Below are 13,277 nucleotides of genomic sequence, written 5' to 3'. Positions count from 1 at the left end.
TGATCCTCATGTACAAAGCACCTAGCATCATGACTCAGGCCAAATTGCTTTGCTGTGCTCATAACAGCATTGATAGCTACAAAATTGAAAAATTTTTCTGGAAAGTTTAGTGCTAGGTTTAGTCCAGTCACTCATATAATTCTGCAAAAACCCATCTGATTTTTAAGAAAATGTCTATGTATTTGGGAACTTAAGAAAAACAGAACGAACTTACTTTGCTGCTCAACTTAATATGGGTGAGGGGAGAAAGTAAGGAGATTTTGTTAAAGTAAAGAATGATATGAGAAAGGGGATTGAATGCGTAGGTTTGGTGAAAATGTGAGTTTTTCTTAAGCCTGAAAATTCCCTATGAATATCCTTGGGAAAATAATCTCTACATTTCTGCATGATGGGGTGATAGTGCCTGAAGGTGAGAGCAGAGAGTCACCCAGCTCTGCACTGGGAAGGGAAGCCGAGGGCACCTCCAGGTGGATGGCTGGTGGGTTTGCCTGGTACTAACAGCCCTGCCCATGGTGCCAGGTCCACGCCGACTGTCTATCCCCTCTCCTCTGGAGCCCCTGCTGAGCCTGACTGCCTACGTGGAGGGCTCCTCTTCCTCCGTCCTCTTAGCAAAGTTTTGTTTTGTTTTTTTTTTTTTCGGTACGCGGGCCTCTCACTGTTGTGGCCTCTCCCGTTGCGGAGCACAGGCTCCGGACGCGCAGGCTCAGCGGCCATGGCTCACGGGCCCAGCCGCTCCGCGGTATGTGGGATCTTCCCGGACCGGGGCATGAACCCATGTCCCCTGCATCGGCAGGCGGCCTCTCAACCACTGCGCCACCAGGGAAGCCCCAGAGAGGCCTTTCGTAGCCAAAGATTCTCTGCAGTGCAGAGCCTGAAGGCAGTGTCTTTCTGTTTGCATGGCGAAGGGCTTTGGAACATTTAAAATCCAAATGCCTTTGGGCGGAGGGTCACACCCTGCTGCTTCTGAAGCCCCACACCTTTACTGCTTCCCACATGAACCCTCCTGCCGTGGGCCTGCACACCTGCGTGTGCTTAAGCTACAGTTTAAAGCAAGACTTAACTGCACAGGGAAAACTGCCTAAGTGAAGAATAAAACTTGATGGAGAAAGTAAACAAACACAAACTCCAAAAGCCAGCTCGATGCTTTGCTGTCACCTGCCCTTCACCATGAGAGGTTGCTGGGGGCCCGTAAGAGTCTTACCTGTTCCACATCCACAGAAGAGCAAAGATTTCCAGCCACGCAGAGTTTGCCCCTTGTTTGAGATTCACCCTTGACGACTCCTCCCCTTCCTCCCCTGCAGAGGAAATACTGATGATGAGGAAGACCGAGATTCACGTGAGAAGATCAGATAGAGAGCTAGAGGGAGGCCGGGGAGAGCAGCAGACAGAACATGGCAGGTAGGAAGGACTGGGGGCCTCGGAAAGAGACCCTGCCACACTGAAGCTAGTGCGAAGGACAGGAGAGAAGGCCCTGGCATCCGCGTGTCCGGCCTGCGTCCCTGTTGGTTGGTGAGAGCTCAGACCACCTGGCCGGTCTGTGAAACCCTCCCCCACTCTGGGCCATTCTAAATGTTCTGAATTACCATGTAGGAAAGACATCCTCCACCTTCTACTAATGTACCAAGACTTTATTTCACATATATTCTAAAACATAAAGGAAGCCTCCTATACTATCTCCCATTGACTCTCTTGAATATTAACTTGCTATGGATGTTACAATCAAAACAATTTTTTAAAGTAATGTGAAAAGGGTATTCTCTAAAATATTATGAAATGAATTTTTAAATAAAAATACCAATCTTTATCCTACAATATTAAGAATATACTTGTAAGCTATTATCTTGGCCCTAAGAGCTGAATCATGTCTTCTTTAAAAAATTACAAATTAAAGGAGTCTTGGGTAAGTTCTTAAACTATCCATAAAGATTTGATAACTGATCAAATTACATATCATAATGGCTCAATGGCCTAATTTTTTATAATTGAGTAGTGGTTATAGATGGAATTAATTTAGAGGATATTGTATTTTGACTGTCTAGGAATAGTACTGTGCCATTTGGAAATTTTCCATATAACTGCAAGTTTTGAATTAGGGAAGGTTCAAGGATTACTGGCAACTTCAGGAGGATAAGAAAAATCACCTTAAATGCATCTGTTTATGCCAGTGCTATCAGATTTCTTTAGAGGGTAATGTGTTTCAGAAAATGTTCCAAGATTGTCAGAACTATAATGCATCAGTTGATGACTCAACAACCAAGCCCTGAATGTTGCTTAATTGTTGAAGCCAGCTGAGGGTCTGATGCTGAGCCAGGAGTGTAGTGGAGCATTGGAAGCCATGTATAAAGGGAGGTATACACGGCCCTGTCTCAGGGAGCTTTAAATCCAGCTAGGAGATGCGAGAGAGACAACTACAAAGAAGCGACGCTCAGCGCAGTACGATACACAGGACTGTTGAAGGGAACAGTGTTGATTGTGATGTCTGACTTCTTGCATGTTTTGAACCACAAGGCTCAGTGTTTCCCAGCCAGGCTTGAGATAGGAATGCCAGGGCAGCCCTACAAAGCAGAAGATAAGTCCACAGGCTGGCCCAGAAAGCCAGAGGGAGGGGATGGGGTTGGGCCTCACAGCGGAAATGGAAGGAAGGAATTAATTAGAGCAACACTGCAGCCTTGAAAGAAGGATTGACAGGACTTGATGATGGTTTGACTAGAGGGAGTAAAAAAAAAAAAGGAATCAAAGTTGGCCCCAAGGGAAGGGTGAGATGGGACTTCACAGGATGGGAGCTGGAATGGGACCAGAACCCTTCCAGAAAGGTCTTGAAAAGGTCTGGCTTCTGAGGTCATTCCAAAATAAATGCTTGGTGGTGTTTCACAAAAATGAAGTTTGATTTAGAAATAAAAAAGCTTTGTGATAATGATCTTCACTTCCTTATCATTCACATCTATAATATCACCCCATATTCATCTTCTTGACTCCCCAAAACTAACAGCTGTTGTGTAATACTGCTGGGTGGCTTTGAAATATCTTAGCATTATTATTTTTTCCTTATGAAGCAATCCTGTTGAGCTTTCATATTCCTGGCATGCAGATTGAGATAGGGAACTTTTCCTTTTAAACAAGTTGGCAATAACTCGAGTTTCCCTTCCCAGAGCCTCTCCTGATTTCTCTGGCTCTTCTGCAGAATTGTACTCTCCAAGTGGGAAAACCAATCCTATTTGGAGAAGTGTCCTTGATAACCCTCCTGTAGCTCACTGGACAGGGGGAGAGAAAATAAAGATACCAAAAGGAGACTCCCTCCCAGAAGCTTGGCAGGGAAAGGAAGGAGGGAAATGGATCAGGGGTCTGAAAGGGGACCATGGTTTACTTCAGGGTGTAGTTGACTGGAGCACATTTGTCTGCTGTGGGAAAAGCAGCCAGTCCAGAAAAGATTGATGACTTGGAAAATAAAAAGGAAAGTTGTAGGGGGAGTGGGTGGGAGAAAGGAAGGAAAGAGGGTGGGAGTGTTGAGGGAAGGAATGCCACAGGATACTGGGAGGGGTGGGATCAAGACAGAATAGCATGGTCCTTTGAGTCAAGAGTGATGACACAAGGGAGGGGGTGGAGGGCTGGCCGTAAAGGGGTTTACCTCCAATGCCCACAGCCTTTTCAGTGAAGGAAGAGAGTCTGTGGGCACAAGAGTAAGGAAGGTTTGATCCAACATTGAAGGGAAATGGGGACATCAACCAAGAGACAATTAACAGACTGGACGATAACATCACCGGTGGCTGGGATTACAGGGCAAGCCACTTATACCAAATCCAACACTACCATGTGCAAAATATGAAACTGCTGTGTTTTGTTTTGCTGTGTTTTGTTTAGGTTTTAAAATAAGAGAAACATGATTTAAGACCATGCGGTATAAACTACCTCACGATGGATTCTTTTTTATCTAAACTTAATGCCCCTACATTTCTAAGGTTTGTCTTATCTATACAGTTCTAAATACTGTTAGCAGGTAAATTTGCACCAGAGTGTTGAGTTAAAGCAAACACCATTCCAAATGCAGGAGAAGTTAATAAGAATCACATAAATAGTTCCAATTTGGTAGCAGTTGATCTAATTGCTATTCTGAATTCAATGCTGCCTTGCTTTATACAACAGGAATTTTTGAACAGTTGAACATAAATTATATTTCCTGTCTTGTTTCTTCATTAACGTTCCACCTTCAAACACACACACACAAACACTCATTTTGCTTAGAGCAGTGCTTCTCAATGGAGATTATGTTGCCCGCCCCGGGGCGGGGAGGCCTTTTGGCAATGTCTGGAGACATTTTAATGATCACAAGTGGTGAGGAACTACTGGCACCTCTAATAAGTGGAGGCCAGGGATGCTGCTAAACATCTTACAATGTACAGGACAGTATACTGCAACAAAGAATTGTTCAGCCCCAAATGTCAACAGTGCTGAGGTTGAGAACCCCTGACTTAGAAAGAAAATGAAAATTAAACTTAATTATACAAAAAGTGATTTGGAAATACCTATAAAGCCCAAAGTGCCCATTTTCTGATTTTAAAAAATAGCATTTCATCCTAGCATTAAATAGAACTGCTATTTTAAAAATTAGGGTATCTTGAAAAGACAGATCTTACATGTTAAAGTTTAATTTAAATAAAAGAAATTCTTATTTTACAAAGCTTACTAACATCAACTGGCTACCTTAAAAAAGTAGAGTAAAAAGTTTAGGAAATTTTTGGATTTTTTTTTTTTTTTTTTGGCTTTGTGGGATGGTATCCATTTTTCCTTATTTAAAAAAAAAGTTGATAATTACCTTCTGAGACAGTAGTCCCAATCAGCAAACCCTCCATTCTCCCAGAGTTTGTAGTTGCCTCTGTCCTACAGACTCAGGGCACCAAGACTCTCCAATTCATTTCCTCTCAGACACTAGACAGGAATGTTTTTGTGGAGACCGGGAAACAGACCCTTCCATTGACATCTACCAGAAATGCCCTTTATGTAATAACTGCATGTTTTATTGGCCATCATTAACTGTGGTGACCAACACAGGCACTTCCACAAGGAATTAAAAATCAAAACAGAAGCTCAGAGGCATCTCTTAAGGTTCTTCCACAATAAAATACTTGATAAACTATTAAAGTCTAGCAGGGATGTTTTGCAAAGCCACTGGAGTCAGATAATATAGAAACTTTGTCCTGTGCAGCTGAGTAAACAAACACTGAATTCTATTATGGAAGGGGATATAAGGACTCTGAAAAATATTTGATTTGTTTTTATTTTTAGATGTGTTTCACACCCTGATTTAGTTGTCCTGGGTGTTGGGCTGTTTGGGAATTCATTAGTCATAGGAGTGGTTAAGAGAGACACAAAGTCAGGCAAGATTTAACTAAATACAAAATACTGCATTTATGTCATCTTGTGAAGCATTTTACAGCATAGATGGTATTTTCTGACTGTTGGTATGGTTTCTATTGCCTTAACTTGAAGGGTTTTATTAGCTCCTTATTTTTTTAAAGCATTTAAGGCTTAATGTAGTTTGTTATTCACCTCCTTGCCTTTGGGTTCCCAGAAATATAGATGATTTAATTATAAATATGGAATATGCCATAAAATTCCTATAAGGCCTCAGAAACTTAATGTCTTCCTTGAAAAAAAATAGTGTGTCTTGAAAAGACATTCTAAAAAATAAAAATAAAAATAAAAATAAAATTTAAAAAAATTTTAAAATTTTTTAAAAAAGAAAAGACATTCTTACAAGTTAAAATTTAAGTTAAATAAAAGAAATTCTTTTGTCATAAAGCTTAATAAAATCAATTGGCCAACAAGATTTAATGAGATATTTGGGAAATGTAATCATGTTTATGAAAGACCTTTGTAAACTTCAAAGTGTTATAAAAATGCACATGAAGGGCTTCCCTGGTGGTGCAGTGGTTGAGAGTCCACCTGCCGATGCAGGGGATACGGGTTCATGCCCCGGTCCTGGAGGATCCCACATGCCGCAGAGCGGCTGGGCCTGTGAGCCATGGCTGCTGAGCCTGCGCATCCGGAACCTGTGCTCCGCAACAGGAGAGGCCACAACAGTGACAGGCCCGTGTACCGCAAAAAAAAAAAAAAAAAAAAAGCACATGCTTGCTGTCAATTGTATGCCCAAACAAAGAAGGAAAAAACATTTATTGAGCTTATACAGAGGGAAAGAGGCTTTGCATCCATCTCAGCTAAACTGCACCGGTGTCTTCCTGCTGAGCTTTGGGTAACATCCTCATTTTACAGTGAGAGCAAAAGTGAGGGGACTGTCATGCCCAAGGTCACACAGCACAGCTAGTAAGTTGCAGTGTCAGGATTCAGTCCCAGACCAGTTGAACCACAAGGCTGCCCTGTCCTGTCCACCACACTGCCCTCCGCAGGCTGTGGGAGGAGCTGACAGTCATGTGGGGAGTAAAACAAGTCAGGTAAAAAAAAAATCTGAGAGCCATACTACACCCAAGTCACCAGCTGTTCAGAGAAGAAAACAATTCCATTCCACGGATTTATCATCTAACAACTTACTTCTATTAAGAGTTCTATGTTTAACCTTTTGAGGAACTGGCAGATTGCTTTCCAAAGTGGCTGCATTATTTTACATTCCCACCAGCAATGTGTGAGTTTCCCTTTTCTCCACATCCTTGCCAACACTTGTTATCATTTGCCTTTTGGATTGCAGACCTCCTTGTAGGTGTGAAATAGTATCTCAGTGTAGTTTTGCTTTGCATTTCCTTGACAGATAATGATGTTGATCGTTCATACAAGCATTATTCATAATAGTCAAAACCTGGAAACAACCCAAATACCCATCAAGTAAAATGTGACATAGCCATACAGTGGAATATTATTTGGCAATAAAAAAAGAACAAAGTACTGATACATGGTACAACATGGCTGATTCTTTAAAGCATTAAGGATGAAAGCTAAGTGAAAGAAGTCATTTACAAAGAATCACAAGGTGTATGAGTCCATTTACTTAAAATGTCCAGAATAGGCAGATCTATAGAGACAGAGTATATTTGTGGTTGCCTAGGGCTGTCCAGAAGGGGAGGTGAAAAGGGAAATAATTGCTAGCAGGTATGAGAGTTTTTTCAGGGTGATGAAATGTTCTGAAGTTGATTGTAGTGTCATTTTTCTGGATTTTGTGAGTTTATAGCATTTGTCAGCTTTTTAAAATTTATACTGTGTTGTGATTCGTTCTCATTCTAAATAGTCTGTTCTGTAAAAATAAATAAATAAATAAATTTTGTCCACAAAATCAGAAAAAAAAAAAACCAAACAGTTAACCTGCTCCCGTCTAAATATATTAATTCACAGATGGTAGGTACTGAGTAGTCAAAGGGAAATCAAATAAGATCCCTACTCTCAGGAATCTCACCATCCAGTAAGACAAATGATGCATAAAGAACGAATTTCAATAGAGGGGATAAGCATTCCCACAGGGAAATCACAGGGAAAGGTGGTGGCACCTAAGTAAGTATGGGTGGGCATGTGGCAGGTCTCACTCAGTGTCCAGTACAGCAGGGGCACCTTCCAGGGAGGTAAAGCCCCTGCATGAAGTGGGCAGTGCACCCTCGCCTTGCTGAGAGACCAAGCCCCTTGAGATTCTGAGAGGAAGTCAGAGACAGGAAGAGTTCGGTGGTCTTTTGATCACGATGGCCCACGCTAAGGTGATCCTTTAACCTTTGATTGTACCCATTGTTTTCATAGCACTTCCATGTTTTGTGGTTCTTTCATTCAGATTTTAAATTATCTTTCAGTCATTATTTCTCACCAATCTATCTAAAGTAATTATACTTTATGGATCATGGTTATAGCTTTAAAAGGTTTCTTAATTGTTTAATCACCTTTCTGATTTTCCTTGACCAAGGAGGAAGATGTAAGAAAAAGTGGAAACAGTTGTAGATTCAAATTGCAGCTTTGTGACTTAAGAGATGAGGGACGGGCTTCCCTGGTGGCGCAGTGGTTGAGAATCCGCCTGCCGATGTAAGGGACATGGGTTCGTGCCCCGATCTGGGAAGATCCCACATGCCGCGGAGCGGCTGGGCCCGTGAGCCATGGCCGCTGAGCCTGCGCGTCCGGAGCCTGTGCTCCGCAACGGGAGAGGCCACAACAGTGAGGCCCGCATACCACAAAAAAAAAAAAAAAAAAGAGATGAAGGACTAGGGAAAGTTTCTCCCCTTTGTCGAGCCACACACATCCATAATCTAGAATTGGTGGGTCTGTTATCTCGCTTAATCTTTACAACAAACGACAAACCGCCCTTCATAGGATTGTGGTTAAGATTAAACGAGATAACAGAAAGCTTCATACAAAGGAATGTCTCAGTGAATTAAAATTTGGGGGGAAGTACAAAAAATTTTAAAGAAAAACCCACCATTTTCTCAGACTGAAACTTGATGCCGGTGAACAGGTCAAACCAAGGTCTCCTGTGCAATAAACAACAACCTGCTACATGTTCTTTAAGGTTTGTGATATTATAAAACAGCAGGCTCTTATGAGAGGTTGCGGTAAGCAAAAAAAATGGCCCTCCTTTCTCCATTAGAGTTCTGAGCCAATAAAAATATAGAGAAAAAGTGTTAAAAAATGTAAAAAGAGAGGGGGATCACCTATAAATTAATAGAGCCTTGAGGGACATACCAATCAATTGTAACGTATAGAATAAATTGTGATGTTAATTCAAAGTAATTTTTTGAGACTCTAAAGAGCATTTGAAACTTACTGATATTTGACATTATTAAGGAATTGCTGTGATAATAGTATTGTAATTATGCCTTTTTATATCCTTCTCTTTTAGAGATACATATTGAAACATTTACAGTAAAATGATGTCTGAGTTCAAAATACTGGTGGAGAGTCAAATGGTTGAGAGTGTAGATAAAACCAGATTGGCCATAAGTTAATGGTAATTGAAGCTAGGTAGGTGATGGGTTCATGGTATATTATTCTTCTAAGATTACATATATTTGAAATTTTCCCTAAAAGACCTTTTTAATAAGGAAAAAAAATATCACCTATCTACTGATAGAGATGAATTTGGAGAGCGTGGCTTAAATGTGCCAATCATGGGCTTTCTGCTGAGCCCCTGAATTAGGCAGAGGTAAGCCCTGAACAATCACAATGGTTTCACCATTGTGAAAATTGTGTTTCTTGGTGCATCCAGCCTGTTAGAATACCTCACAGTGGTACTGAGTCTGGGGTTTTGAGTTCAGTTCCTATGCAGTCTCTGCTTTGTCTTTGCCCCAGTAGCCCCTCAAAGCTCAATCAGCCATCTTGCAAATGTGAGCTGGTAGATACCAGGGAGATGAAGCCAGGATAGCAGCCCAGTACAAATCCATCCTCATCCTTATCCTTGGAAACGAATTCATATCACATGCCGTGATACGGGGAGGGTAGGCAGAGAGGCTCCGTAGTGTCATTTTTGTGCATGCAGGTGGTAAATGGAAAGTATTAATCAGAGGGAACTCTATTGCATAAGAAGAAAAACAGGAGTACTTAATTTGTAGAAATAAAAGAGTAAAATCTGCATTTTAGAGAAATGTGTACCAGCCAGAGAGGCCTCATGGGAAGAAAGAATAAAACATAGAAAGGAAGCCAGCAGAGCGGTGGAATATTTTATCTTTTACCACAAAAGTAATGACCCAAGAATACAGGGGAAGAATACAAAAGAAATGAACCAAGAATACAGGGAAGCAGAGGGTCCTCCTGAGACTGTATTGTATATTCATAAACTGTGGTTGCCCTGGCAATGGGTCCTTCATCTCATGGTGATGGCATTACAGTAAGACATACCACAGTAATTAGTATCAGAGCTACAGGTGGTCAAGTTAGCTCCATTTTGGGAGAAGGCCTGAGAAGAAGGTGGATAGGATTTCAGCAACTAACAAATAAAATGAGGTCTTGAAGTAAAGAACTTTGAGAGATTTACCAAATAACAGATTTGAACCTGATACCCTAGAGTACTTCTAGGTATGGTGCATTTCCTATTGACTTTGAGGTTGGTGCAGATAATAAACCATCTAGTAGCATGTCCATATTGTCCCACCTTTCAACCTGATGGCGTTTCTCTCTGAAATAATCTGAACCAGGAGAAAGAGGAAGCCCATTCTCCAAACTACAGTGTATTAGTTTGACATAGAAACAATTGCAGTCACCTGATAATTTGATTAACCTCTCTACCCCAGGAGATTAGGCCAGGCAAGAGGACAGGGTGCCAACAACGTGACCATAAATAGGGTATAACCTGGTCTCCATGGAGACCATAGCAACACAACTCAACTTTCCACTCTGAGATGGGTGCTCTTGACTAGAACAGTGACCAGCACAGAAAAATGTACTCATTATCTGGGAGTGAGCACCCTTTATTGCTGTTTTTATTTGGCTGTTTCCCTTCCTCAATTTCAGGTATATGAAACAGTTGGACACAGTGGTACCACCTTGCTAGCAGAAGTGTTTCTGCCTATTCCTGAAACTACTGTTGTCACTGGAAGAGCTCCCACTGAAGAAGTGGAGTTTAGCAGTAACCAGCATGTGACACTGGACCACGAGGGAGTCGGCAGTGGTATGGAAAGCCTCAATGGCTAACGGATTCATGGTCAAATTTGAACATATCTTTTTTTTCACTTATCAGATAAGCAGACAATTATAAAATTGTTATCAGAAAAATTAGAGCAATAATCATATACAATTTTTGGCAAGGTCATTTTTATATACTATGGGTGGCCAGAAAATTCATATAACTATGCAAGTGTAAAGTAGTTTTACCATGTGAATTAAGGGCCTTTAGATTGCCTTTGACACCTTAATTCAACTTCTAGGAATCTTTCCTAAGCAAACAATTTGAAATGAAGACAAAACTTTGTGCATAAAAAAATGTACCTCACAGTGTTATTTGTAAGGTTGAAAAGTTTGAAATAAATAATAGGGAGATTATTAATAATATTCTCTCTTATGTCCTTCTACAATTCTGATTAAATATATGATGGACCGTCTCACTCTGTCCACCATGTTTTTTAACCTCTCTTTAATATACTTGACATCTCTTTTTTTCACTTTTATATTCTGTGCAATTTCTTTAAGTCAGTCTTCCAAATCATGAATTCAGTTTTTGGCTGTGGCCAGTCATTGAAACTCATCACTGCGTTTCTTGTTTCAATGATTATGTTCTTCACCTCTAGAAATTCTATTTAGTTTTTTACAATCAGTTCTGACAACGTTTTATCCTTTTCAGACACTCTCAATCATTTCTTTTATTCATTCACTCATTCATCTGTTCTTTAAAACACATAAAAATGTTTTTCAATATTCTGTATCTGATCATTCCAACACCTATCTGCTTATTGGTCTGATTCTGATTCTGTTTCCTCACGTGCCTGGTGATTTTTTATTATGAGAGCATATCTGGAAATTTATCTTCAAGAATTCTCTAAGTCTCTAAACTGATCACCAGTCTAAAAGTCTGGAGGCTTAAGCTTTTAGTTCCAGCTCTGCTACTGACAAGGTATGTGATCCTAGTAATCAAGTAACCTCTTTGAATATCATCTTCCTCATTCATAAAATGGATCTAATAATAACACCCTTAATGTCACATAGGGTTATTTTGAAGATCAAGATGGAGTGTTCACCATCTTGATTAAATGCCCTGCACTGAGACATTTTTTATCACTGATGTCCAATCAGTGAGGGCCAAATCGGTGAGGCTTGACGGTCACTACAATAGCTGAGCAATAGCATCTGTGGAGTGGCCAGCGTTTGCTGGGCGTGTCTGAGTCTTTCCAAGTTTTACCTCACTTAACATGCTGCTCCTCATTCCAGGCGCGCTCTGACCTTAGGGCCTTTGCCTTTGTTCCTTCTGCCAAGAACGCTCTTCCGCAAGATACCTACATGCCTCACTTGAGTTTTTTTCAGGGCTTTATTCAAAAGTGACTTCTCATGGGCCCTCCCCGGCCACCCTGTCTGAAAGTTCAACCCCTGCCTCCTCCAAACACACATTTTCTATACACCTTCCCTAATTTGTTTCTCTTTTGCATTTATCACTCTCTAACATACTGCCCATGTCTCTTACCTATCTTGCTTATAACCTGTGTCTCCTACTTGAACGTAAACTCCATGAGAACAGAGATTCCTATCAGCTTTGTTTCTTTACTGCTATCTTTGTGACCAGAATAGTGCCAGCATGAAGTAGGAGCTCAAAGAAGTATCTACTGAATGAATGAATAAATGAATGTCTTTGCAGTAATCCATAAAAGGGGGTACTATTATGTTCCCTATTTTATACACAATGAAACCAAGGCTCAGAGAAGTTAAGTAATTTGTCCACACAGCTGTTAAGTGGCAGAACCAGAATATACGTGCAATTGGCCCCACTCCAAAGTGCATCATTTATTATAATGCCTACACTCTGCTGTCAAGAGATAGAGCCAGGTGGCCAATGGTGAGCGTCATTCCCTGAAGAAGTTCAGTGATGTTGATTTGAATTATGTGTTCCATCTCCACCACTCCCACCCACTCAGTTGCATTTGTCTACTTTCTGCTTTCTTACTAGTACTGGGCTCACTCCCTCTTTCTAAACAACATCCTATTTAATCTGCCGTTTCCCCAGGAGTACCCTTCTCATTTGAAGCTGATGGTAGCAATCAACTGATTCTAATGACCTCAGGGAAAGTGTCCAACAGTGTGGCATGGGCCATTGGAGAAAATGGGATTCCTTTAATTCCTCCATTGTCACAGCAGAATATTGGATTTAGAAGGTAACGTATGGCTAGAATAAGCTGATGAGCAGTGTCAGCATTGGCATTGAACAATATCCAGTGGGAAAAAAGCTTGCAATATCACATTCTTTCCTTTTATTGTTATGTGCCAGTATTTTCAGGTTTTTTTTTTTTTTATCAGTAAAGCACTTTACCTTATTTAATCTTCACCAATTAACTGTGAAGTATTCTTTTCCCAGTTTCACAAAAGGGGAAAATGCATAGCACATAGCTGTATATGTCAATATTTGGCCCTCAGTAAAGGTTCATTGTGAATGATGATTGGTGTAGAACCTTCTGATTATATGAAAGTCCCTATTCTCAGTCCCCTTCCTTGATTGCTAGCCCTAGGTTTATACTCAGAACAGCAGAAAGGGACTCTGGGCCTCACTAGTTCACTCCAGATGGACGGGCCCTCTCTCATTGTGGTTGATGCCTGTCCAGGCAGCCTGGACTGTGTCTTGCTTCTGTCCTTCCCTAATAGATGTGTCTTGAGTGGATCATCTTACC

General features: G+C 40.9%; 1 protein-coding gene and 1 long non-coding RNA gene across 5 annotated transcripts in view; one reads left to right on the top strand and one right to left on the bottom strand.

The window, feature by feature from the left end:
* The window catches only part of CC2D2A (coiled-coil and C2 domain containing 2A), a 136,590-nt gene that overhangs the window by 77,812 nt on the left and 45,501 nt on the right, over positions 1-13,277 (top strand). For all 4 annotated transcript variants that reach the window (XM_067036370.1, XM_067036369.1, XM_067036372.1 and 1 more), the window contains 2 exons: positions 10,423-10,579; positions 12,620-12,767. In XM_067036370.1, coding sequence (XP_066892471.1) covers positions 10,423-10,579; positions 12,620-12,767 — 305 coding nt within the window. The remainder of the gene's footprint in view (positions 1-10,422; positions 10,580-12,619; positions 12,768-13,277) is intronic.
* Positions 1-13,277, bottom strand: part of LOC136794392 (uncharacterized) — a 45,495-nt gene that overhangs the window by 8,384 nt on the left and 23,834 nt on the right. Inside the window, exon 2 of the long non-coding RNA XR_010841115.1 lies at positions 1,202-1,295. This is a non-coding gene — a long non-coding RNA (uncharacterized lncRNA). The remainder of the gene's footprint in view (positions 1-1,201; positions 1,296-13,277) is intronic.

The sequence above is a fragment of the Kogia breviceps genome, chromosome 6 (assembly GCF_026419965.1).
Source record: "Kogia breviceps isolate mKogBre1 chromosome 6, mKogBre1 haplotype 1, whole genome shotgun sequence".
In the NCBI taxonomy this organism is placed as follows: domain Eukaryota; kingdom Metazoa; phylum Chordata; class Mammalia; order Artiodactyla; family Physeteridae; genus Kogia; species Kogia breviceps.
This window is presented reverse-complemented; position numbering and strand designations above follow the sequence as displayed.